General features: G+C 40.7%; 2 protein-coding genes across 5 annotated transcripts in view; one reads left to right on the forward strand and one right to left on the reverse strand.

The window, feature by feature from the left end:
• PCMT1 (protein-L-isoaspartate (D-aspartate) O-methyltransferase) overlaps positions 1 to 10,298 on the forward strand; it is a 45,355-nt gene extending 35,057 nt beyond the window's left edge. The window contains exons 7-9 of one of the 3 annotated variants that reach the window (XM_014795668.2): positions 582 to 751; positions 7,856 to 7,999; positions 9,514 to 10,298. In XM_014795668.2, coding sequence (XP_014651154.2) covers positions 582 to 751; positions 7,856 to 7,999; positions 9,514 to 9,526 — 327 coding nt within the window. In that variant the 3' untranslated portion in view covers positions 9,527 to 10,298. Of the gene's footprint in view, positions 1 to 581; positions 799 to 7,855; positions 8,000 to 9,513 lie in introns of all 3 variants that reach the window. The other 2 variants (XM_004440937.2, XM_004440936.2) reach the window with 2 other exon arrangements.
• Positions 10,299 to 15,714: 5,416 nt separating this feature from the next.
• LRP11 (LDL receptor related protein 11) overlaps positions 15,715 to 25,287 on the reverse strand; it is a 43,371-nt gene continuing 33,798 nt past the window's right edge. For both annotated transcript variants that reach the window (XM_087425236.1, XM_087425235.1), the window contains 2 exons: positions 22,160 to 22,255; positions 15,715 to 17,694 (listed from right to left, as the gene is read on the reverse strand). In XM_087425236.1, coding sequence (XP_087281362.1) covers positions 17,540 to 17,694; positions 22,160 to 22,255 — 251 coding nt within the window. In that variant the 3' untranslated portion in view covers positions 15,715 to 17,539. The remainder of the gene's footprint in view (positions 17,695 to 22,159; positions 22,256 to 25,287) is intronic.

Genomic DNA, 25,287 nt, shown 5'->3' on the forward strand with positions numbered 1-25,287 from the left:
AGGGGTGTCCTCATTCTAATGCTGCAGGGACTCCAGCCCTACCTTCCCTGTCATGGTGCCAGTAATCCTAAATTCAGTCATAAAACCAAGATTTTCTTAGCTTTGGTTCAGCGATGCCCTAGATACTACAATAATAGGATAGGGATTCCTTGCTGATTTTCTGCACTTTCCCTCCTTCCCTCCTCCTTCCAACCCACAGAGATTCAAAACAGGAATACAGGCATTAGAATTTTCTGCTCTGCCTTTGGCCTTCCTACCCAAGAGGATAGTTCTGCATTACGTGGTTCAGCTCAAACATTTTGAGCACTGCAGTTCTACCAGGTGCTATGTTAGATGCTCGGGGCACAAAGATGAATAAGACACAGTCTCTGTTGTCAGAGAACTTGTAGTGTAGTAGGGGAGGTCGATAGGTGATTGAGTAAGTGGGTAACTGAGTAATAAGTTTAGCAATCATGGTATATATCTACTAAATAGGGTACATTTCTGCTTTCTGCCCGTGGACGCTGAAAATTGTCTGTAGTAATGTAAAATGACTATTAATGTAAAATCTGCAACTTGGTGTGTATGTGTTCTTCTTTTAGCTACTAGACCAGTTAAAGCCTGGCGGGAGATTGATATTGCCAGTTGGTCCTGCGGGTGGAAACCAGATGCTGGAGCAGTATGACAAGCTGCAGGACGGCAGTGTCAAAATGAAACCTCTGATGGGAGTGATCTACGTGCCTTTAACAGACAAAGAAAAGCAGTGGTCCAGGTGGAAGTGATTTTATCTTCTGCTCTTTCTTCTTCCACACACGCAAGGTGAAAGGGTGTGGATTCTAAGACATTAGACCACAAGGGCTGCCTTTTTGGTTGTCACCTTTATGCTTCTCCATTTTAACATCAGAAATTCACTACATTAAAAATGTGGAAAAGTCTTGCATGGTCTGCCCTTCTTTTGGTTCAACTCATTTCTTTGGGAAAGGGGGGTGAGACTTGGTTGGCACAACGATGATCTTTTTTCCTTAAGAGGCTTCCAGCCATAGTTCAGTATTTTCTAAGGATATTTTATTATCAGCCACTCTGCTTCTATATTTACCAATCATTTTTATAGCTGCTATATGGTCATGGAAACAAAGGCTTTGGTCTGAAGAGAAGGGGCCATCATTTTCTGCCCCTGTCACTCTCTTGTACCGTTGTTATAAAGAAGGGAAAAGATACTCTTGTCCTAGTTTTCAAAGGTGTGAGAATCCCAGAGAGGACGTTCTTCCTCTCAGCTTGGTTTCTCTCTTTCAGTCAGACTCAGAGATGGCTGACAGCCTGTGCCTGGCTTACCTTGCTGTTTCAGAGCCGCTGTAAGGAGTAAACTGCTCGCCATTCTTTTGAACAGGCCAGCCAGTTTTTAAGCTCCTCTAGCTAAGTTCCTGGGGAGGGGATGGCATTCTGTAAGCTGCCCAGTGAGTGCCCAGGTCTCACAAACCCACCCAAAGGACAACAGCATGCAGCATAGTGTTCAGCACGGCATGGCTCGTTATGAATATAATGCCCACTTTTGTTTTATGTCTCAGCATAATCCGAGTATTTTGTTAGAAGCCAAGACTTCTCTTCTTCCTCTCTTCCTTCTTCCCCTCCCCACCCCCTCGAGAGGGAAGGAGGGAGATCAATGAGTAAGAGCTACATTAGCTAAGACTACTTGAAGTTAAATGCCACGATAAGAAAATCTGTACAGTTTATTTGTTTTAGAATCTATTTTTATTTGACAAAGGTCCTTATTTTAAGATCATTATTTTCTTAATAAGTAAAATGGTGATTATAAGTTTAATAGACCTCTTAATTTTGTATTCGGGAATGAGGAAACCTTTTGAATGAATGTTTAATTGCAACAATGGTAATGAATCTAATTCTGTTCAAAATTGAGTATTACTTTTAACTAAATTCAGATTGGCCATTTCTGGGATATCTTACTAGGAATTACATTTTATTCTTCACCTAATGTAGTTATAGCTAATTTTATTTGAATTCTAACCTGAAGCACAACCACTTCTTAAAAAAATAATTTAAAAAGATACCAGTCTTGTCAGTTAGAATCAGATATAGTTATTAACAACTAATTATGACCTTCCTTGACCTTGCTTCCAGTATGGTTATACCATTACATAATCGTATGTTTCCCTTTGTATAAAAGGGGCAGACATTACTGAAATTACTGAAATTTGATATCAAGTAAGAGTTCAGATTTTCATTTATTAATGAAAATTTAGTTTTAAGTTTTTCTTTTTATACATAGTAAATATTAGTAGTGAACATTCCACCTATGATTTAGTGATGAAGGAATCACAAAAAGGCATTTTGTTTTTGTAACTAGAAATGGGTTTACCGTGAAGCTAATGACACTTCATCTTCAGGGCCTGCACTCACATAGGGTCCTTCCTGGCCTTATGCCTCATGTTATGTGCAGAGTCTTGTTTTCAGTCTTCCATTTTTTTTGCCCCATTCACAGAGAGGTGACTTATATAATTATATAAGCTTTAGGCCTCTGCAACACCTGGATCCACCCCTGATAAAACTAAACTATTTGAATAAATTTAGAATAATTTTTAAGTTTATGGACAATTATTCAGTTGTTTACCAAATATTTAAATATATATATGCTTATTTTTCTTTTTGGCTTTCAAGTTTTTTAAACATTGAGCAATTTTTCATGTTTGTATCATTGGAAACTTTTCTCTAGTTGTACTAGGAGAACTTTCTGATTTTTTTTTATTGTGGATTTTCTGTGTATTTGTTCAAACACATTTGCCTACATCCAAAGATGCAGTTCTAATAACAAAGATAATCAGTTACTTGATTGTAAATCTTGAAGTTTAAAGAATATAAGTTTAAAGAATATAAAGGTGAAACAAAATCTGGAAACAAAGTTGGAAAAAAAGAACTGCCACACTTAAAAAAATTTTGTACTGAAAGAAATTACTAGAAAATAAGATGTTTGAAAGGGTAAAACGTCAACAGTTAGCTTAAAATCTTAGGAGACATTAATCTGCCACAGTCATGTGTTGCTTAACGACAGGGATACATTGTGAAAATGCGTTGTTAGGTGATTTCGTCGTCGTATGAACGTCACAGAGTGTGCTTACAGAAACCTGGGCGGAAGAGCCTACGACACACCCAGGCCCTATGGTACTGAGCTTGCGGAACCACCATCGTGCGTGCGGGCTGTCGTTGACCGAAACGTTGAAATGTTGTTATGTGGCACATGACTGTATTTCTGTTTGTGTTCACAAAGTATCAGTCAGGGTCCCGGCAGGAAACAGCGTGCTCAGCTAGGATTTTGAAGTGATTTTAATGAAGGGACTATTCAGAGAAATACAAGAAAGCTCATGGGAACCAGTAAAGGATGCTGACATACCCAGGGACACCCCAGGGGATAGGAGGAAGCTGTTGCCACTCTAGGCCTAAAGGGGAGGAAACAGTTTTACTGGAACCCACTGGAGCAGAGACAGCAGAGGGAAGTGGGGGCGGGGCGGGGAGGTAGTGTGGTCCCTGGGGCGTTGCTGTGATAGAGGGAGGCAGCTGCCCCCAGATCTGTGCATCACCTCCATTCTCTCTCCTTGGCCTCCTCTCTGCGGGACATCGTATGGGCCAGACTCACTTCACTGGAAGTCAGAGAGGAAGGTGCCTTGTGACAGATGTAGTCTGAGACCAGCTCTCTCCGCCCCCTCCTTCCCCTCAGCTCCCCGTGCAGCAGATGCCTCTGCTTCTTTTAAAATTTAGGTCTGGAATAGATTTGAGAGACCGCCTAGTTTTTGTGTGCTGTATTTTATCCCCTTCAGGCCAATCTGTACTTAAACTGTCCTCAACAGAAAAATTTGTGTTTATTTTAAATTGCATGTAATACTTTTCTTGGGCAGTTCCATTGTTAAGTTTGTTAAGTTTGTTCAGTATTTTTCAGTGTGAAGACCTTCTTAATGCATTCATTAATTCAACAAGCATGTGTACGCCCACTGTGCCAGGACTGTACTAGGGCCAGGCATACACAGCTGTGAATTTGAAACTGACCATTCTCCTGGAACTTAAGAGTCACCTGGGAGACCCCAGAAATTCCAAAGACAAGATGAGCAGGCATATGTGCAGACTCTGCCTTGAGGGCAGTAGGGAGCAGTTGAAGTGTTCGCAGCCAAGCAGTCAAGTGGTCAGAATTCCATCTCAGGAGGGTAACAGGAGGTGGAGGTAGCCAGTCGGGGGCAGTGGTGGTGAGGGTGGAGGGTGGAAGGTGGTTAGGAAGAGTCGCTTACCATTTCCTAAGTGCCCATCCCACGTTTGGGAATTATCATCTAGAAAACTCCTTAGTCAGTTCCTTGCCAGGCTGGAAGATTTCTGTTCTTTCAGAGTTTCTTCAGGATTAATTGAACACCTCATCCTACTGCTTTCCTATGAATCTTCTCTTGTTTCTACCAGCTTTCCATCCTTCTCTCTTGAGGAGTCCAGAGCTAGTTGCAGTGCACTCAGAGGGTCCAATCTTTGCTGAGGAGGTGTGATAGAAACTATATGGAAAAGAAAGAACTAGTGGGTGTGCTGAATTCTAGTGCCAAATATTTTTTTTTTGGTGGACATTCCATTTATTTTTTTTTATTTATTTTTTTTTAAATTTTTTGTTTATTGCAGTAACATTGGTTTATAACATTGTAAAAATTTCAGGTGTACATCATTGTACTTCTATTTCTGCATAGATTACATCATGTTCACCACCAAAATACTAATTACAACCCATCACCACACACATGTACCGAATTATCCCTTTCACCCTCCTCCCTCCCCCCTTCCTCTCTGGTAGCCACCAATCCAATCTCTGTCTCTATGTGTTTGTTTATTGTTATTATCTACTACTTAATGAAGGAAATCATACGGTATTTCTAGTGCCAAATAAAGCCAGAAACCTGAATGTAGACTTATGTCTCCTTATGCTTGGAAAAATGTCACTTGTAATTTTGGTGGATTAATCAAAGGGGAGAGAATGCCCCTTTGTGGACGTATAGGCCACACACCTGGAACCTGTAGTATGAGGATCGTGACTGTGCAAGAGTGAAAGTTGTATTAGTTGCTTCATAAACTCTTAGTACTTTTTAAATTTGTATTTTATATATGTAGAAATCAATATTTTGTTAATCTTCTGGTAAGTTTTATTTTGTTTTTGTTTTTAATAGCCACAAGAGTCAGTGGAATAAGTCCATCTCTGGTTTGTGAAACTGAGGGATGTTTCGGGTTCTCATGCCACACGCGCTGTGTCGGTGTTGTCTTGAAGTGCCGTGCACTCAGGAAAGAGATGTTATGAATTGATTGGGCACTTCTAGGATTGACAGTGTAGGTCCTAGAGTATCCAACTGATCCTGTGTTCCATATCCTTCTATCTTGTCCCTTTTTAATTTCTTTACATATGTTACAGCATTATGACATATTTTGCATCCTTAAAGGCAGGGATATAGTCTGTTGCTTTTGGAATTTTTATCTCTCTCATAATACTTTGTACAAAGTGAATTGTACAAAGCTTTTATTACCTTGGAAAACCCATTAATTAGAAAGCATTCATGAATTTTTTTTTTTTTTTTGTGAGGAGGACCAGCCCTGAGTTAATGTCCAATGCCAGTCCTCCTCCTTTTCTTTTTTGCTGAGGAAGACTGGCCCTGGGCTAACATCCGTGCCCATCTTCCTCTACTTTATATGGGACGCCGCCACAGCATGGCTTAACAAGCAGTGCGTTGGTGCACGCCCAGGATCTGAACCAGCGAACCCCGGGCTGCCACAGCGGAGCGCGCGCACTTAACCCCTTGCGCCACTGGGCCGGCACTGGCGTTCATGAATTTTGATTGTTGTTTCCTGGTAGTACATCTTTTCATTTGTTCTTGATAAGGAATATACAATACTAAATATTAGTAGCTTAGAGTTATTAACCTAATAAATTATGTATAATTATATATTATAAAAAAATATATACAGTTATTAACCTAATTAATATATTTAGTACATATATAGCAACTTTAAAGAACCTTTCTAGAAATTTAGGACATACTACTTTTTATTGTAAATGTTCTGTGCATGTTAGATAAAGCAAGATATGGTTAAGTAGAATTTTGAACATTTGGAAAAATTAATAACTTGAAAGTTATATGGATTTTAGAGTCCTAGGATGTGACAAGGTTATATATGCACTGGAAGCAAGCTTTTGGCTTTTCTTGGCACGCTAAATGTTAACATTCAGATCTGTAAACTTAATGTCTTTTCCTTTTTTTTTTTTTTTTTAGTGCTGTACATTTCCTTCAATTTGTTTTTAAGAATACTGTTTCTGACTACCAAAGTAATGCATGTGCATTATAAAAATAGAAAAAAGTACAAAGAATAAAATAAAAATCACCCATAACCCCAGAACCCAGAGATAACCACTATTAACATTTTGGTAGATATTTTTTCACTCTTTTATCCATAGATCTATATACATCTCTTTTGTAATCCTGAGATCATACAGTAGCATTATTTTTTAATTTCCTTTTATTCTTTAATAAAATGTCATCAACATTGTCCCACATCATTAAACCTTTTTTTACAATGATTTTTTTTCCAGTTTTATTGAGATATAATTGACATATAGCATTGTATTAGTTTTAGATGTACAACATAATGATTTGATATATATATTACAAAATGATTACCACACTAAGTTGAGTTTTACAGTTTCAGGTCTTACATTCAAGTCTTTAATCCATTTTGAGTTAATTTTTGAGTATGCTGTAAGATAGAGGTTCAGTTTCATTCTTTTGCTTGTGGCTGTCCAGTTTTTCTAACACCATTTATTGAAGAGACTTTCCTTTCCCATTGTGTATTCTTGGCTCCTTAATTAATTGATCATATATGTGTGGGTTTATTTGTGGGGTCTCTATTCTGTTCCGTTGACCTAGGTGTCTGTTATGCCAACGCCATACTGTGTTGATTACTGTAGCTGTGTAATAGAGTTTGGAATCGGGAAGTGTGATGCCTCCAGGTTGTTGTTCTCTCTCCAGATTGCCTTTGGCTATTTGTGGTCTTTGTGGTTCTGTACAAATTTTAGGATTGTTTATTCTATTTCTGTGAAAAAATACCTTGAGAGTTTTGATAGGGATTTCATTGAATCAGTATATTGCTTTGGGAAGTATGGATATTTTTAACGATATTAATTCTTCCAATCCATGAGCATGGAATTTCTTTCCATTTATTTGTGTCTTCTTCAGTGCCTTTCATTAATGGCTTATAGTTTTCAGCATAGAGATCGTTCACTTCCTTGGTTAAATTTATTCCTAGATATTTTATTTGTTTTTAAAAAAATTATTTAATTAATTATTTTCTTTTGCTGAGAAAGATTTGCCCTGAGCTAACATCCGTTGCCAATCTTCCTCTTTTTTTGCTTGAGGAAGATTAGCGCTGAGCTAACTTCTGTGCCAATCTTCCTCTATTTTGTATGTGAGTTGCCACCACAGCATGGCTGACAGGTGGTATAGGTCCACGCCCCGGATCCGAACCTGCAAATCCAGGCTGCTAAAGCAGAGTGCATGGAACTTAACCACACTGCCGTAGGGCCGGCCCCAGTATTTTATTGTTTTTGATACAGTTGTAAATGGGATTGTTTTCTTAATTTCTCTTTCTGATAGTTCATTATTAGTGTATAGAAATGCGACTGAGTTTTGTATATTGATTTTGTATCCTGCAACTTTATTGAATTAGTTCTAACATTTTTTTGGTAGTCTTCAGGGTTTTCTATATATAATATTATGTCATCTGCAAAAAGAGACAGTTTTACTTCTTTTCTGATTTTGACGCCTTTTATTTCTTTTTCTTGCCGAATTGCTCTGGCTAGGACTTCCGGTGCCATGTTGAATAAAAGTGACGAGAGTGGGCACCCTTGTCTTGTTCCTGATCTTAGAGGAAAGGCTGTCAGCTTTTCCCCATTGAGTGTGGTGTTAGCTGTGGGCTTGTCATATGTGGCCTTAATTATGTTGAGGTACGTTCCCTCTACACCCAGTTTATTGAGAGTTTTTATCCTTTTCCTTTCAAAAAAAATTTTTTAAATGGAGAGGATATTTGTAAATGTTGTACTATGTTGTTGGGCAGTAAGGATATTTATTTGCAGTATCCTTAATGCCTTGCAACAGGTAAATAAAATGTGGTAAATTATTTAAAAAACAATAGTATCTTCAATTCATATTTTAAAAAGCAGAAGTGAATTTAATTTATGAAAAGAGCACTTTGCAAGTGAACTCTTTGAAGATTAAATATTTTAATGTTTGCATGAACTTAAGTAAAAGCTGTTCTGTGAGAATTATAGTACTTAAATTATTTAGAAGAATATATTAAGAGGAACCAGAACTGATAAGTTATCATTTAACAGATAATCCAGTACTGTATGATAAAGGCAGTTTGTGGGAGAAGTAATTTTTAAAATATTTTCTTGCACAATTTACAAAATTCAGTTTTTTTAAAAATCATATTGTCCGATAATCACTTAATTCACCACTTACCTGGGAAATTTTAGCTCTTTATTTATCTTCCCTTCAAATTTATTTTAACAACTTTAAAAAATTTTTTTGATTGTTATTAGAAACAAATTGCAAGAATAGTACAAAGAACTGAATCTCTTCATCCAGTTACAAGTTATTGATATTTTTCCACATTTGCTTTCTCACTCCCTCTCTATTTCTACATATACATATATGTAATATTTTTTCCTTTGAGATTTAGTTGCAAACATCGCACTTCTTTACCCCTGAAGTACTTGAGTGTTTAATAATGTTTTTGTCACTCAGATTCCCCTCAAATATGAAGCTTTTAGACTTTTCTCATAGCTTTATTTTTTCACTTTTAACAGCTTTATTGAGGTATAATTTATATACCATACAATTTATTTTAGACTGCATTTTTATTCCTTTCTTCCTCTCACTGGCAGTTACTGGTACAGTGCTGCACCTGGCTGAGCGAATGGTTTCTTTTGGAGCTGATAAAGCTGCCTTATGAAATCAGCTGACAGGTGTATTATACCTACAGATGATGCTTTTTCTCCCGAAGAGTCTGGGTTGAATTGACTCACTCAACAATTGCTAACAGATACTCTAAGCAAAAGACTAAATTTTTGTCCAATTTTGTGAATGCAACTATAAAAAATTATTTGAACTCTAAATACTCAAGTCGTCATTTTACAATAAATAGTATTAGCAAGATCCTAGACTAAAAGTTATAACTTCTCTAAATTTTTTGATCTTAAAGGAAGTTATCATTAGAATTAAGAAACAAAGAATTCAGGCCCTTTAGGTTTCATACTTCATTCTGGAGTAGCATGAGAGATGTTTGAAATGGCTGGCTTCCATTTTTGCTTTGTTTGCTCTTTTTTTAAAAATAATATATTGCTTGGGGATCAGTGTATTTTTACTGATTTTTTAATAGTGTACCTAAACTATTAGAAAGCCAAGTTTTGCAGTATGGAACTCCTACTTATATATTTCTCTCTTTTTTTTTCCCCAGGGACGAACTGTAAAAGCAACATCAGCTTGACCAGTAAATAATATTACAGTGGATTGCTCATCTCAGTCCTCAGAGCTTTTTGAAAACCAACAGCATCACAGCTTGTTTTGGACTTTGTTACACTCTTATTTTCAGCATGAAAATGTGTGGTTTTGTAGGGTTTCTCATTCTTCAAAGAGGCACAGAAGCCAAATTGGTAGAGGAGGGGTGCAAGGTATAAATTTGTGTATTGTTACTTTAACATGCCCACATTTTACTTTAAAATATTAAAAGAAGGGGTTCTGCAAAATGGACAACTTAGTTTATGAATTGATTTTGAAGAGTGGTTTTTCTTTTCTTAGACACTTAATTCTGTTCCAATATGAATTTATGAGATTGCTTTTGTGCATCAGATAACACCACCATTCACCAGTTCAGATTCTTGGTTTTTGGATGTCTCTTAGATGCTTTTGTAAAGCTTTTGCTGTGGTGTCATAGACTAGCATGCTGTAGATCCAGTCGGCTGCTCTGTTACCATACAACTAAGCCTTTGTCAATATTGACACTTAAGAAGACGGCAGGTGATGCCCCTGAAAACCCTCAGCCGTTCAGATTGGACATAATTGACGTAGTTCTTTCTTTCTCTCTTTAACAAGTATAGGAGACTTGTAGCTCAGTATTGTTTTTCTGTTTCTAATTTGCTGCTGATAATGTATATGAATTTAACATGCTGTGTAAGCTGTGTCCTAGTTACTGAACAGTTTATGCAGTGCTGCTTTGCCAAATAAAGTTAAAAGTAAAAGAGGCGTTGGTGGTGTTTGAATATAGAAGAAAGAACTGCATGTCTACCAGATACCGAATGCTAAGATCAGAGGAAAAATTGTGTCTCTTTTGCTCCGTTTCATGAAATCTGAGTAGGTTAATAGCATTAATCCAAAATTGTACGTTTGTAGAATGTGACTGTGTTTCTTGAGGACAAGAACTACACCTCATTGATCATGTTTCTTTGCCTAACATAGGGCTTGTCCTCTTGTAGATGTATTATAAATGCCAAAAGAGTGAGTGAATGAGTTGACTTCATGTCAGGGAAGAAGAGGCTTGAGGATAAATTTACCAAAACCCATCTCTCACCTATAAATAGATTTATTAATATAATGATTGTAAAATGAGTTCCTAAGAAGGCAGCAGCACTTGGGGATCTGTTTAAATGTAGTTTTATACCTTTTATAATAGGATCTTAGTTTGTCTAAGGATTCTAGAACTTGAAGAAATAAGCCCTTCCCGCTGCTGTGTGCAAGTGCGTGTGATTCTGGCAAGTAGATCCTTAGGGAGGGGGTGAGGCCCTTGCCCACCTCTTCTAGTCTGAAACATTACTTCTTGAAAAATGGCTTAAAAAAATTATGCATACATCTTTTCACTAGAGTCTCTTTTTGGGCAAGGTCTCAGACACAGGGAGCTAGCCTTGGTTGGTGGCCAAGACTTGTGAGGTGAAGTCCATTGCTGGCTTCACTTTGCTGTTGGTATTGCCTCTGGACCCAGGCCATGCTCTTTCGGTCCAGGAGTCAGTGTCATTTGAGTAGTTTCAAAGATCAAGTATTCTATAGGACTAATTCTTAAACTTATCCACTAGTCTGTACCCTTCCTAGCCATTACCAACATTTTATTATATGTAAATCTCTATGTTACGTCTTGGGCATAGAAAAAGGCTCTTCCTCTCAAGGAGTGTGCAGTCTGGTTGAGGGATAGGACAAACCAAGTGCCACCTGCTTGGTGTAGAGAGATGCCATGCTAGCGCTGCTCTTGGCCTTTACACTTTTGTGAATTAAAACGTTTAACTGTTGAATAAACAGGAATGCATTTTGAGAAAGCATCAATAAGTGGACAGAGGTGGAAATAATTTTAACTAGGTCTAAGAGCTTTTCTTTCTGAGAGTTGAATTTGTATGTGTTGGTCAGAGATAAGAAATGTCTCTTTAATCTTTAGTATTCATAATTTCTAAAATATTTTAGTATTTCACTTTTCCTTAATAGAAGTGATTCCTTTATATAATATGAAGGACAACAATGAAAAGATTTTTAAAAGTTCCAGACTAGTGAGATCCTATTGAAACAACATGTTTTTTTTATAGATTTGATTTTGTTAAAGCCAAATCTAGCTCTCAAGAATTAAAAATAAGAATTCCAGTGTCTAATGAAGATTTCAACTCTTTCGCAACCAGTAACATTTGAAAAAAATGACATTTGGGGGAAAATAATACATTAACATTGTCCGTGCAAATATTTAAAATCCCTTACCCTTTTAAAAACACTGCATTGTTAAAAAAAAAAGTTGATTACACTTCTTAAATTGACTATAAGGTACTTATACTAAAGCATCTTAAAAAAATTCAATGTATTTTAAAATAGAATAACATTTTTTAGTAGTAACTTAATACTCATGAATTCTTTGAAGATTCTCGGCATCTGATTGTCAGCCAAGAAATAAAGCTCTTTAATTTTGTTTCATTACAGAGGTGGGTGTTGCTGGTTTTCAGCTAAATGTTAACAGATTTTCCAGTAGTTTCATATGGCACTAAAAGAACTCATATGACTATGGTAATTGAGTACTAGGGTTGCAAATGAAATAACAAACATGGGTAATTTATTTATTTATTTATTTTTTTGTGAGGAAGATCGGCCCTGAGCTAACATCTGCCAATCCTCCTCTTTTTGCTGAGGAAGACTGGCCCTGGGCTAACATCCCTGCCCATCTTCCTCCACTTTATATGGACACCACCACAGCATGGCCTGACAAGCGGTGCGTCAGTGCGCACCCAGGATCCGAACTGGTGAACCCCAGGCCGCCGCAGCGGAGCGCGCGCACTTAACCACCTGCGCCACCAGGCCAACCCCCAAACATGGGTAATTTAAAAAATGTCCTAAATGAGGTTTAAAAGGCCAATAACTTATTTTTGGTAAGTGCTAAAATTCTTCTAGGATATAAATTATCATTTCCTACAACTTATTGTGTTCTTAAAGAACTATATTCAGTTAAACAAACGAGTTCTGATCAGATTTCAGTTTTCTCTCAATTTCTCCTACTGTTTTTCAGGAAGATGACAATGTTTTGTCCCCATTGTACTTAAAGGGTGGCTCAAATAGAGTACCCGTGAAAAAATCCTGCTTGAAGAAAATGGCTGCCCATGGGGCCAAGGAAATTTGTTTTGTGTATCGTAATATAATAAAAAGGAAAACAAGTCTGATAATTTCCTTACCCTTAATCTTTCTACTGTCATTGCTACGACAGTAATTTTGGTTCCCCACTTTAGGCTTCATCTTTTTCGTTGTTGTCTTTGAGGAAGATCAGCCCTGAGCTGACATCTGTTGCCACTCCTCCTCTTTTTGCTGAGGAAGACCGGCCCTGGGCTAACGTCCGTGCCCATCCTCCTCCACTTTGTATAGGACGCCACCACAGCGTGGCTTGACAGGCAGTGCATCGGTGCACACCCAGGATCCGAACTTGCGAACCCTGGGCCGCTGAAGTGGAGCGCGCACTCAACGTCTCCAGCACTGGGGCGGCCCTGGCTTCGTCCCTTTAACTGCCTTTGTACTGCTTGGGCCGGGCCTCTGGGCAGAGGAAGCATCTGACTTGGGTTCCTGTAGGGCCCAGCTGGGCCGTGAGTGCCTCCTTCCCTTCTTCTCTCCCCTTGTTTCCTTTCCCTTCACTTCGTTTCCTAACATGAGGGGAAGATCCAGGCTGCCGGATCTGAAGGACTCCTTCTCGCTCAGGTGGAGTGTTCCGATAGGATGGGTATCACAGGAACAATAATTTTTTGTCCAAAGGCAGGTGATGGCAATACTGAGGACATTTTAAACATGGGAGGGTAGCAGTCGAGGGGCCTGGGGCAGCTGAGGACATTAATATTTGAATCCCCACACCCCGAACACTTCACTGCCCCGCAAAGGATCACATCACGTGGAGTAGTTTTTCTTCTGCCAGCACTATTGATTTATCTTTTTGGTGATTATCCTGTCAGGATTTTGCCTAGAGATTACGTTATGGATCAAAGAGCCTGCAGAATTTCCATGTTAACACTATTGTATCAGTTTTCAATCAGTTGCAAAAAGAGTATTTTCTGGGGAAAAAGACCTGCTCTCTGTAAGATGCTGGCTCCACTGAGCGGACAGGTTGTAGGCAACAGTTGGATAAAACAGACCAGGCAGTTATGGGGAGGGGTGTTGTGAAGGAGTGTCGGCCTATCCCGCTCACTGGCCAAAAAATGGAAGGCACGGTCTCAGACTCACAGTTCACGGTTCTGATTTCTGTATTCTTCTATACACAAGTCTCTAGATAACATATTTAGAGATTTAGCTAAATCTTTTTGTCTGTGAAACTGCTTTGTTTTAAATATAAGAACACTGCCTTCTGATTTATTTGGGTCTTTGAGTCTTCAGTCATGAAATGATGATGTACGAAAATGAAAGAACTTTTTTTAAAAGTCCATATATTCAACACAAATTTCCCTAAGCTTTTTGGTAAAAATTAAAATAGTTTTGGGGCCGGCCCGGTGGTGCAAGCGGTTAAGTGGGTGCTCTCTGCTGCGGTGGCCTGGGGTTTGCCGGTTTGGATCCCGGGCGCGCACCGATGCACCGCTTGTCAAGCCATGCTGTGGCGGCGTCCCATATAAAGTGGAGGAAGATGGGCATGGCTGTTAGGCCAGGGCCAGTCTTCCTCAGCAAAACGAGGAGGATTGGCAGATGTTAGCTGAGGGCTGATCTTCCTCAGACACAAAAAAAATAAAAATAGTTTGGTATTAAAATTTGTTTTGAGGAGTTTTCTAAGTTTTGAAATAACTTCATAAAAAGATCTTTAAGCTGAATGATATTGTAAGTTGATCTCTTTCCAATTTACAGTGTGGTGACATACAAAATTAAAAATTATTGTGATCTGAGAATTAAAATAACTAGGAATGAAAACATACTTAGACCTAAATAAAGCAAATGCAGGAGAAGGCTCCGTTCTAACCGTTCAGTCCAGTCCTGAACACATTCAGTTTTGTGTGTCTAACCTTATTTTCATCCTTGGTGGTTTCATATTAGCCAAAGAGTCTATAAGTGTTTGCCATTTAAGTAGCTATAACTTGAAATACACACTTCATCTTGAGATGACTAGAATTGAGTAGGGCAAAAGAGCTGGGAAAATGGGGCCAGTACCTAAGGAAAAGTCAGCAAGACAGCTGCTTAAGAAGCCAGGGAGATGAGAACATTTGGGAACAGCGCACTGCAAGCGCAGCTCTTCCCTCTGTATGCAGCCTGGGCAGTTTTCTGTTAGAAATTCTCCTTCAGTTTTAAGCCAACAGTTGTAGAAAACCTGGAGTCCAGAAAAGACAACTGGAATAACTGCGCGAGGAACAAAGAGGCATACTCCTAGAGAACGCAGCCAAACGTGAAACGGTTTGGGACAATATAATTTCTCAGTGACCCCAAATGACAGCATCTCAGGCTCGGATGCTGAGGTTACCTGGCATCATCAGTGTGACGTGATGCTAAGGATGGTGCCTGCGTCCTGGGGCGCGCTTCACCGTAGTGTGTGTACACAGGTGAAAGCCAGGTAACTCATCAACAAGCAAAACTGAACAGCAAAACTGGGGAACAAATAGAAATATGCATCTTGGTGTTCGGGTCATGGGGAAACATGGGACAGTCGTCAGTGACGGAAAGGAGGTGCGGTGAGTGAGAGGAATCATGGAGCCAAAGCCCAGGTTCGGAGAAGTTGGTGGGAGAAAGCAAGCTCTGTTCCTTTCCTGTGGAAGAGGACATACTGATACTCAGGTGACTTGACATGTGAAAATGCTTGTGGGAGGATGGACTTGTACTGAGGGTTAAAGGAGAAAAGTTTGAAGTTTTCGGGAGGATGGTTTAGGTGGGCCTCTTCTCAGGAAAAGAGATATGAAACCCAAGAACATGTTTGGCAGGTAAATTGTGGACAACTTTCCCTTTAAAATTATTTTTAAATTGGCTTAAATGCAGAACTCCTTCAATCAGATAATCATAAGTAAGGGGAACTTTAAAAGTCCCATTCATTGCACTTGAAAATATAAATGTTTTGAGGACTTGGATTCTCCTCTAATCCTTAATTTCTCCCTTTGTAAAATAGGGTTGGTATGATTAAATCCACATCATCTAGTAACAGCTCAGGAAATACTAGCAATTTAGGATTCTATTAAAAAGTTGTACAAAAAGGTTTAAGAATAAAATACAATTTATTAAAGGAATATTGTACACACAGATACGAGACATCTCTTCTCAGGTATTTGAACACCATAGCAATACTAAATTGTTTAATTTCCTCGTGTATAAAAGATGTATTGAAAGATGCATGCCTCATCGGTTTTGATTTTGTTGGGTGTGGCTGTAGGCGACATCGTCCATATAAAAACAAACTGCCCAGCATCACAGACAGAGCACAAACACCATGAGTTCACTCACAGTCATCCTTCAAAACGCCATTGAGGAGACATTTAAATCTGCTCAATTCTAAACATTCAGCAAAATGCTTGAGTTTCTCAGGAAATAAAACAACAAATTTCTTTGTTTTTCTAGAACTAACTATCCATTTGTTAATGCATTCAGTTGTATCTCCAACCCAAATTAAGCCCTTTGCTAAATGAACAACCTACTTCAGGTTCTGAGGGGTTGGTTCTCTGAAAGAGAAAGGGTCTGAAAGGGTTCTAGAGTGTTTTCAAGTATTTTAAAAGATTTGCCACTTATGGTAAAAAACTATATTATGTAAATAGGAACATCATGTGGGTGTAGACAGGCACCGCACTATCCATTCCTCTCAGTAATTTCTAGAATGTGTTAAAATGCTGGCATTAAGTGGTGATGGGAATAATTTGCTTTTAAAATCCTACAGATTAAAAGGGAAAAGATGCTCAGCTAGATGCCGGTTTTCTCTAAAGATAAATTTGTGCAAAACTGCTTTATGCTCTGGGAATACATAAGCCTGGCGTTAGCTGATTGCACATCATACCGTTGTATAGCATTAAGTAAATAGTGGGGAAAAGTGACTCATTCCATTGGATAAAAGAACCTGCAGATACTTAACCATGTGACATTTTTCACAAAAGCTATAACCAGAAATCCACTCCATGTTCTGCTTTTCAATTTGAATGCATTTTGCTCTCCCATCAGCACAGACTAACGCTGAAAACCAGGGACTCTACACATGAGCTGCTGTGTCCTGGACCGTCAGGTAGTGCTGAGCAGACACAAGAAAGAACTAATGGTCCTCCTGGCTCACTTTGCCCTCAGCTAAGTTTCCGTTAACATGTTTGAGCTGCCAGGCTCTCTGCCTCCACCTTGATTTCCTGTCTCACTTCATGACCATGTTAGAGCTATCTGCAACCCAAAGTCTGGGTTTTTCCTCCCAAAGGTCAGCCTAATGAGGCAGCCATCTACATGACATGATGTAGAAGAACCCACTTGCACCTTCCCTGAGGACTCACTGACTCTCGTAAGGTTTATAATCTAGATATTCCTGCCACAGGTAACAACATCTCATTGGAGGTATAAACTCACTTGAGATCCGTTCTCAGAAGCAGGTTTTGAAGGGGCGAAGAGGAAGGAGAGCATTGGAAGCTTAAAGTGAGGAAGAGAACCCACAGAACCAGGGAAAGCTGTGCACAGGGGGGCCCAAGGTTGCCAGGGGCCCACGTGGGCTTCTGAAAAGTAATGGGTCAACACTGCCATTCTAAGGATACTTCCTGAATTTTCTGCCTTGGCTAACTACACATTTCCATTTTCAGGGACAGCTTAATTAGAATTAGATTTGTGAAAGACTTTAATCATATGGACTCCTCTCTAAATTTCAAAATATTTCACATACTTCCCAAGGAAAATCTTTCCACGATAAAGACAAAGGTTTGAGATTTGCAGAATCTTCTAGGCTTTCAGTAGTTTTCTTAGCCCAGTTAAAAACAAAAGAGGTTGTCAATATCCAGAACCCAATATATGTATAAATTATAAGTGAAACATGTCCTTGCCCCCAGCTATTTAAATTACACTTATTATAGATACATCCCATTTATGAGGTAGTCAGACTCCTCAGATGTAATGGGACGAGCTTTTTTCAGTTTCTGTTTCACCAGTCGGAGCCGGCAGGCAACCATGAGAAGCAGCAAAGCAGTGATGGCCAAACCCAGGGCCAGGGGGAGCACTGCACCTGTGACAAGGCGAGAAGTGAGCAGGGCAGGTCAGCGGTTAGTAACAGTAACAGCCACAGTTTATATACGATAAGCACTTTGCATGCCCTACGTAATCTGGAAAACTCAGGCAGGTACCCGCACTACCACCATTTTGCAGATTAACTGAGGTGCAGGGAGATTAAGTAGTTGGCCTAAGAGCACGTAGCTTGTAAATTGCAGGTCTAGGTCTCAAACCCAGACTTCTTTAAAACCAAATTCTTTACCAGGTCCCTACCAAATTTGTACAGCATCAGTGGGTACCAATGTTGCAGTGGGATCACCTTCCATCCACCTGTAACAGACATTCTGTAAATGGACAGCCACAAAGACCTGTGACCACAGGACGTTTTCTCACTGTAGTCATAGATTACCTTTATGGATTCATAAAATACGTAGGGACTAACTCCTGATTTCTGGTTCTGGTTAGGGCTTTAAGAAATTTATTTCCTTTTCTAAATCCAGGGAACCTTCTCTCAGCCAGTAGAACCATTGTTGAAAACTTACTTCAAAATATGCTGGTGTATAGCTCGGTGTTAGGCACATGGCTCTTAATTAATGCAGAATGAATGAATAAATACAGAAAATGTTACAGAATCAGCTTATGCAATGGAGATTTTTGCTCCTCTAGTTCCACCACTTGGCAAGCCACCTGCGGCTGAAAATAGTTCCACCATCTCGTCTGCAAGCCAGGCCTGCCCAGGCGTGGGTCAGACTAAGAATGGAGCCTGCTGAGCTTGACAACAAGGAAGACTGATCTGGAGCACCCTGTCCCTTCCAGACTCCTGCAGGCCTCTAAAGTCGGCTTCTCATCTGGGTGTCTAGCACCAATCCCACAGGAAAAACCCTATGAAGGAGAACTAAAGAGATTTTTTTCCTTAGCCAAAATAGTGCTTGTGATCAAAGATGATAAGCTAATGCTAAAGATGTCAGCACTGTTCTCAGTCCTGTACAGCTGAAATCATTTAATTCCCACAACACCATAGGACTTGGTACTGTTTTCATCCCCATTTTATAAATGAGGAACGAAGGCATCAAGAGTTAGGTGACTCGTTGAAGTCTGTATGGTAAATGGTGGAGCTAGGGTATGGCCCAGACAGGGCAGCTCCAGAACCTCCATGGTACTGCACTCCTCCAACGGGTAAAAGAGAGAGTTTTATAATGACTTCAAGTCGGGGTAGATAGACATTTAAATGAAAAAATGCAATACAGTGTTATAGTTACTATGACAGAATTATATATGAAGAAGTACAGACGTAAAAGGAGTGAGTGGTCCACGTATCTGGTTCGTAGGATTTTTGCTTGAGTGATTTAGATGTATGATGGAGCCTGTGTGGGGGAGATAAGTTTATTTTTTGATGTTTTCAGATTGAGATGCCTATGGCAGATCCAGGTGGAATCTTCTATCAGGCTCTTGGATTACTTGAGCCTAAATATGTGAGAGCCTTGAGCATCAAGGTGGTGTTTGCACATGAAAGTGGGTGAGATTGTCAGAGAGAAAGGGAGAAGCAAGGAGGGTCGTGAACAAGGCCCTCGGAAACCAACACTTAAAAGGGCAGACCAAAGAAAAGAACCGAAAGAACAGAAAAAGACAGAGAAATGGGAGGACCCCCTGGAGAAAGGGGAGTCTTGGAAGCAGAAGGAAGAGACTATTTCAAGAGGAAAGTGCTGAGCTCAATCACATGCTAAGGAGGGTCAAGTGAGCTGAAGCCTGGAGAGGCCACTGGACTTGGCAATCGGGAATTCATTTACAGGGATGTTGAAGGGTGAGGGATGCAATTTTGATTTTTATGCATCGGGAGAGATGCATAAAATGCATCTGGAGAAATGTACCTGAGGAGATACAGGCTGCATCAAGGTCAGGGGAGAGACTGACCTTGGAAGGACACCTTCTCCTTTAGTCCTGGAGGAAAGGAAGGGAAGGTGGGTGGAAACAGACGAGTGTGTACATTTGGGGGTAGGTACCTGGGGACGTCCACTCCTGACAGCTTTGATTTGCTGGACTTAAAACTGGTCCAGCCATAGGGGGCCTCCTCTTGAGGACAGAGCACCTGGAGCTGAGTACATACTGAGTACATACAGAGGCATTTCAACCTCTGGTGTGTTTGTAGAATCCCAGGTAAAACTCCTGAACAAGATTCTCAAGAACAGTCTGGAAGTGTCTGGATGCAGGAGGAGGGGATGGGGAAGGTGTGTTAGTGACTGCTGGGTACCAAACAAAGTCTGGATGAATCTGGTATTCCCATAGAGAATTGTGAAAGATAAACATCTGTGAGAAACCAACAGTCTAGAACCTGATTCTAGAGTTGCCTCAGACATTCCACACACACCAAACCCCTCTGGAGGAGTCAGAATCACCGCTGAATTTCTCCAGGCCAACAGGTTGGGGCCTTAGTAGCTACTAGAGTCTCCTCATGGCCACCCTGAGGGAAGAAGTTTTGAAAGGGCTCAGGCCCTGGAAGGTGTCAGTTCTCTTGCATCCTCCTCTACCAGCCACATAAGTTGGATATGTTACAAAGGAATGGGGCAAAAAAACAGACTTTGGCCAACCCCTACCGAAACCCCACGAACCCCAAACCATTTCTTACAAACTGGATCCCAACACCTATCCTGGTTCTGCTTGTTCAGGGCAGGACAGTGGTTTGAAGCTGCCTTTCTACATGTTGGTGTCTTGTGTAAAGACAATCACCAGTGTTTTGGCTACAGGGAAGGGGGCTGTGGTTGAAGATCCAATCTCAAGTCTGGGCTCAGGTTTAGCTGTGGTAACAATAAAGCAGACATAAAATCCAGGGGAATTTTCTGTTGGCCAAGTCAGATATGAGGTTGCTGAACTCTCAAATCTGATTCCTGTTTAGTGCTTCGAAGACAAGGAAAATGAAATCTCCCACAGAGTACTTGCTAGAATACTGAAAATTATTCTAGACGTTTCAATACTTAGGTGGCACAGTTTCTTCAATGTTTTTAGTTTGGGTAATTTGAGATTTAAAAGTTTAAAAGTTTCCAACTCCTTCTAAACACATCATGATAGTTTTCTCAGAAACCAGACAAGGGGATGAATTGAGTATTCTGTTCCTGTGACTGGGAGTGACATTCATAACCATACCCAGAATGGGTACCGGCCAACCGGGCAAGGGGCAGGCCTGGTTTCCCTTTTTTTTTTTTTATGAGGAAGACTGGGTCTGAGCTAACATCCATTGCCAATCCTCCTCTTTTTGCTGAGGAAGACTGGCCCTGGGCTAACATCTGTGCCCATCTTCCTCTATTTTGTATGTGGGATGCTGCCACAGCATGGCTTGATGAGCGGTGTGTAGGTCTGTGCCCAGGATCCAAACCTGTGAACCCCGGGCCACCGAAGCAGAGCGTGCAAACTTAACCACTACACCACTTGGCCGGCCCCCTGGTTTCCCTTTGTATGTCGATGGGGACGGGGATCTTTTTATTCAGATATCTTGGGACAGGGTAAGTCCAGCAGGCCAGCAGACAAGGTAGCATCTAGGTTCTTGGTATCTGGATTAGTTTAGCCATCTATTCTTTAAATTGATACTTTAATACTCTCCAGATATTACAAAGACGACTCTTGGGTGAAAGGCAAGTTTCTCAATGTTTAGATCTATAACTTAAGAATCATATTTTGTTCTCCTAAATCTTCTTTTACTAATTAATTTGTCGGATTTAGGACTAAAACCTGCCTTTCAACAGGACTATGTCAAAAGTGTTTTCTTTCTCGTTAAAAACAAGCACAATTATGGAATTATGGTATTCTTCCTCATTTACTAAATATTCCCTTAACCTCCCACACCCTTTCCCTGTTCCTACTGTCTTCCATCTCTGTCACTAGAGCACGTGGAGAGAGAACTGGGTGCTCTAAGACCTTCACTCCTGTGGTGTCATACATCACCCAATCACAATAGCCATCATTTATTTGGCTCATTGTATGAGCCAAGCAGTGTGCTAAATGCTTCCTATTAGTTGTCCCATTCATTCTCCCTGACAACTCTGTGAGGCAGGTATAGGTCATTATCTCCATCTTCCTAATGAGGAAACTGAGATCCAGAGAGAGAAGATAACGCCCAAAGTCATAGAGCTCAGTGGTGGAGCAAGGACTTGAGCCTTGGCGTCTGATTTTGGAGGCTGTGTTCCTAACCACTGTGCTGTGAGCATTGCTCTTTCCATAGAATGTTACACCTGGAAGGGACTAGAGGGATTATCCAGCCCACTCAACTTGTAAAGGAGGAAGCTGAGGTCCAAAGATGTGTGGTTATTAGTTCAAGAGCCCAAAGATGACACATGATAGAGGAGATGAGAACACAACAGTTCTTCTGATCCATAGGTCACTGCTCGTGTCATGAACTCCTGCAGCTTCATCTACTATCCTCAACTAGAGGCTGTGTGGTCCTGTCAATGTTTATGCGGTCCTCTGAATGAGTCTCCAAGGTACACATTTACCTGCTTCGGGGGCTGGGTGTTCCCCTCCTCCTCGATCACTCTTTGACTCAAAAATATAATCTTCCTTTTTTCTGTTCTTCCCTGAGGAACTACTGTCTGCGGAAAATAAATAGAACATATATTGAAGGTGCATCGGCAACTTCAGAAAATAGACATGAAAATACAGCCTTATTTATTTTTTTTAGGATGGTCTTAGAGAGGACAGAATTTATTTCTCCAATAAACACAGGCCTATGTTTGATACTAAAACACTAGATAACTACTGTGACCAAATGAATAAAGCAGAGTGTTTGGGACAAACGGCTGGACAGAGAGAGGGGAACGGGCACACCACACAAGGACTCCCCCGCACCCAGGAGAAGGAAGGTAAGACTCAGCTAGAAGAGTCCAGGGTAGTCTCTGGGCTTCACACCATGGAGAGCAGAACAGTCAAGAAAGGGTTTTCTTTAAAAAATAACCACTGAGCATCCACAAGGCCTTCGGAGCTCTATTTCACTTTCTCACCTCGCCCTGCTTGGCAGGTCTCAGTAGCTCCATTTTTCTGGCTAGGCCTTGCCCAGGGTCATCAAGTAGTGAGTGGGTCACAGGGCTGGGATTCAAACTCAGGCGGGTCTCACTGCTTGTTGGTGGAGACCAGCACATCCGAGTGAGTGCTAGGCCGTGAATCCTTTCACTCTTCTATTCTGCACCACCTTGGGCTCTGGCGCTGCAAGAGCCTCCTCCCCACTCTGTGCTTTCAGACATTCCTCCTGAGTGTGTCTGCAAAGGCCGCTCATCCACACTCATTCCGCGTATGCATGCAGTGAGGTTAGCCCACGTTTACTTCTCTCACCCAAGGCCACAGCAACTCGCTACATTCTAGTCATCATGTTACTCATTCAGCCGCATCATGTTACTCAAAAAGGATCTGTGTGTGCCGGCCTACGCGTAGCCAAACATAGGGCTTTCCTCCATAAATACAGAGCTCAAAGAGACCGGGAGAGATGAGCAAGGCATAAGCAATTTTTTTTAGGCTAGAGAATCAGATGTACCTTTCAAGTTGATTTCTGTTATTGCCCACCTTCTGGAAGCCCCCTCCCATCCAGACAGTGAGGGGAGGGGAGGAAGAAGAGCAGCCAGTGAGACTGCAGAAGACAGTGACCACTGAGGAACCGAAGGGTAAAGAGACAGCCAGGTGACAGCTATTATGGTGGCTGAGAGACAGGTGGGGGGCTGCTCACCCCTGGAGGAAAGGGATTGTTGACTGGAGCTGTGGAGACATGTCCCAGTAGGATGGGGACACGGAATATGGAATCTAAATGATGAGGCTGGTGGAGCACTGGGGTCACTGAGAACTTGGGCTCTCTTCCTCAGGGCAAGAGATTTTCTAGTACAGTGATTTCAACAACTTCGGATTTTGTCAACCAAAATCAAAAATTCAAAATCATTTTGGGGGCCAATTTAGAGTTGTCAACTTTTGCCACGCAAACACTTTAAAAGAAATGGCCATTTACTAGAGCTGTCACCTTCATTCACTATAATGTAAGGACATGTCTAAACCCCCAAATCATGAAGGATTTAACACATAAGAAGAACAGCTCCTTCCATGGAATAAATCCGCCTTATTAAAAACTCACTACATTGTCCTTATTTTTCTCATGTTGCCTCGAGTGGATGAGACCTTTATCAGGGATGGGTTCTGATCCTTCTTCAACTGGCTTTGGGTATTGACGTCTCTAAATTCTCTTTTTCTCCTTTGTGACTCAGCCTGTCCAAGATGCCTCAGGCGGGTCTTCAAGGCTCCCATATCGCCCTCTATTCCAACAAGCATTCTTCCCTTTGGGCAGCTGGGGTGCCCGGCTTAGGTAATGTTCATTCCCCATTCCCTTTGCTCACGCAATTACCTAAAATCCTTGTTTCCCATTTACTCAAATTCCTTCTACCCATTCTTCAGAGCATGGCTGAACGTCCACACCATCACAAGCGCAGGGCCAACCTGTCCACCAGGCACAAGGGGCACAGAGCCTGGGGCTCAGGGTACTTTTAGGGGCCCACAAAAATGTTTTAATGTAATTTCTTTTAAAATCACAAGAAAACAATGAACATAATAGTAATGAACATATAGTAGTGAATCCAGCCTGTATTTTATTCATCTCTATACCGACACAGTCATAACATATAATATTGATTTATTTTTTTTTATGGAGGAAGGGTCCCATGAAAGTCATACTGCAGCCCTTCTAGCAGCCAACCCCGACTGCTCCAGTGCCCAGGGATCCTTTCTTCTGAGCCTCTACTGCCCTAACGGTATCATACAAGCAGGTCTCAGGGGAGCTCTAGCTGCTCCCTGTCTCTGTGGCTAAGAGAGAAGGTCCTCGAGCACACAGTGAGCCTTCCTGCCTAAGCCATCATCCCACTTGGGCTATTAGACGGCTAAGTTAAATCCTGGCTCCATCACTTACTAGCTGTGCGACCTTGTCTAAGTTTTTAGCCTCTCTGTGCCTCGGTGTCTTCATCTATAAAATGTGAATAAGGATTTCTACACATCTTCAGGTTGCTATACCAGTGACAGGCACTCAGTGAGTACTCTCTCCAATAATACATTTGGAAGATAACATGGCTGGGAACTCTTGTCCTACTTTTAAAAATAATGAGCCAGGGATAAAAACGAAACATGAAAATTTACCAACCTCCAATTCTTTTCAGAGGATTAACCAGTTTGTCTTTTACCCAATGGAAAAATATAAAATAACTGCATTCACAATCCCCCCCTTTCCTGGTCTCTTTCCAATGAAGATAAGAGATTGTTTCTCTTAATTCTGAAGAGGAACTCAGTACTGGGAACACCACTGCAGGTTTCTATTTTCTATTTGAATTCACTGTCTCATAGGCTTGTAGCTCTCTGACCCTGGTTCCCTAGTGAATGCCACTAAATTTGAATGTTGTAGCAAAAATTCATATAGCACTAACAGTTACCGAGAGACATAAGTCATACTGACATACAATATCTAGTGCAATCCTTATAGCAACACTGTGAGAAGATACTATTATCCTCTGACAGGTAAGGAAATGCAGCTCAGAGAAGTTCATTCCCTGGTAGCTAGTAACTGGTGGTGCTGGGATTAGAACCCAGGGCTGAGCTGCAGCAG

The sequence above is a fragment of the Ceratotherium simum genome, chromosome 38 (assembly GCF_057802395.1).
Source record: "Ceratotherium simum simum isolate JZ-2026a chromosome 38, ASM5780239v1, whole genome shotgun sequence".
In the NCBI taxonomy this organism is placed as follows: Eukaryota; Metazoa; Chordata; class Mammalia; order Perissodactyla; family Rhinocerotidae; genus Ceratotherium; species Ceratotherium simum.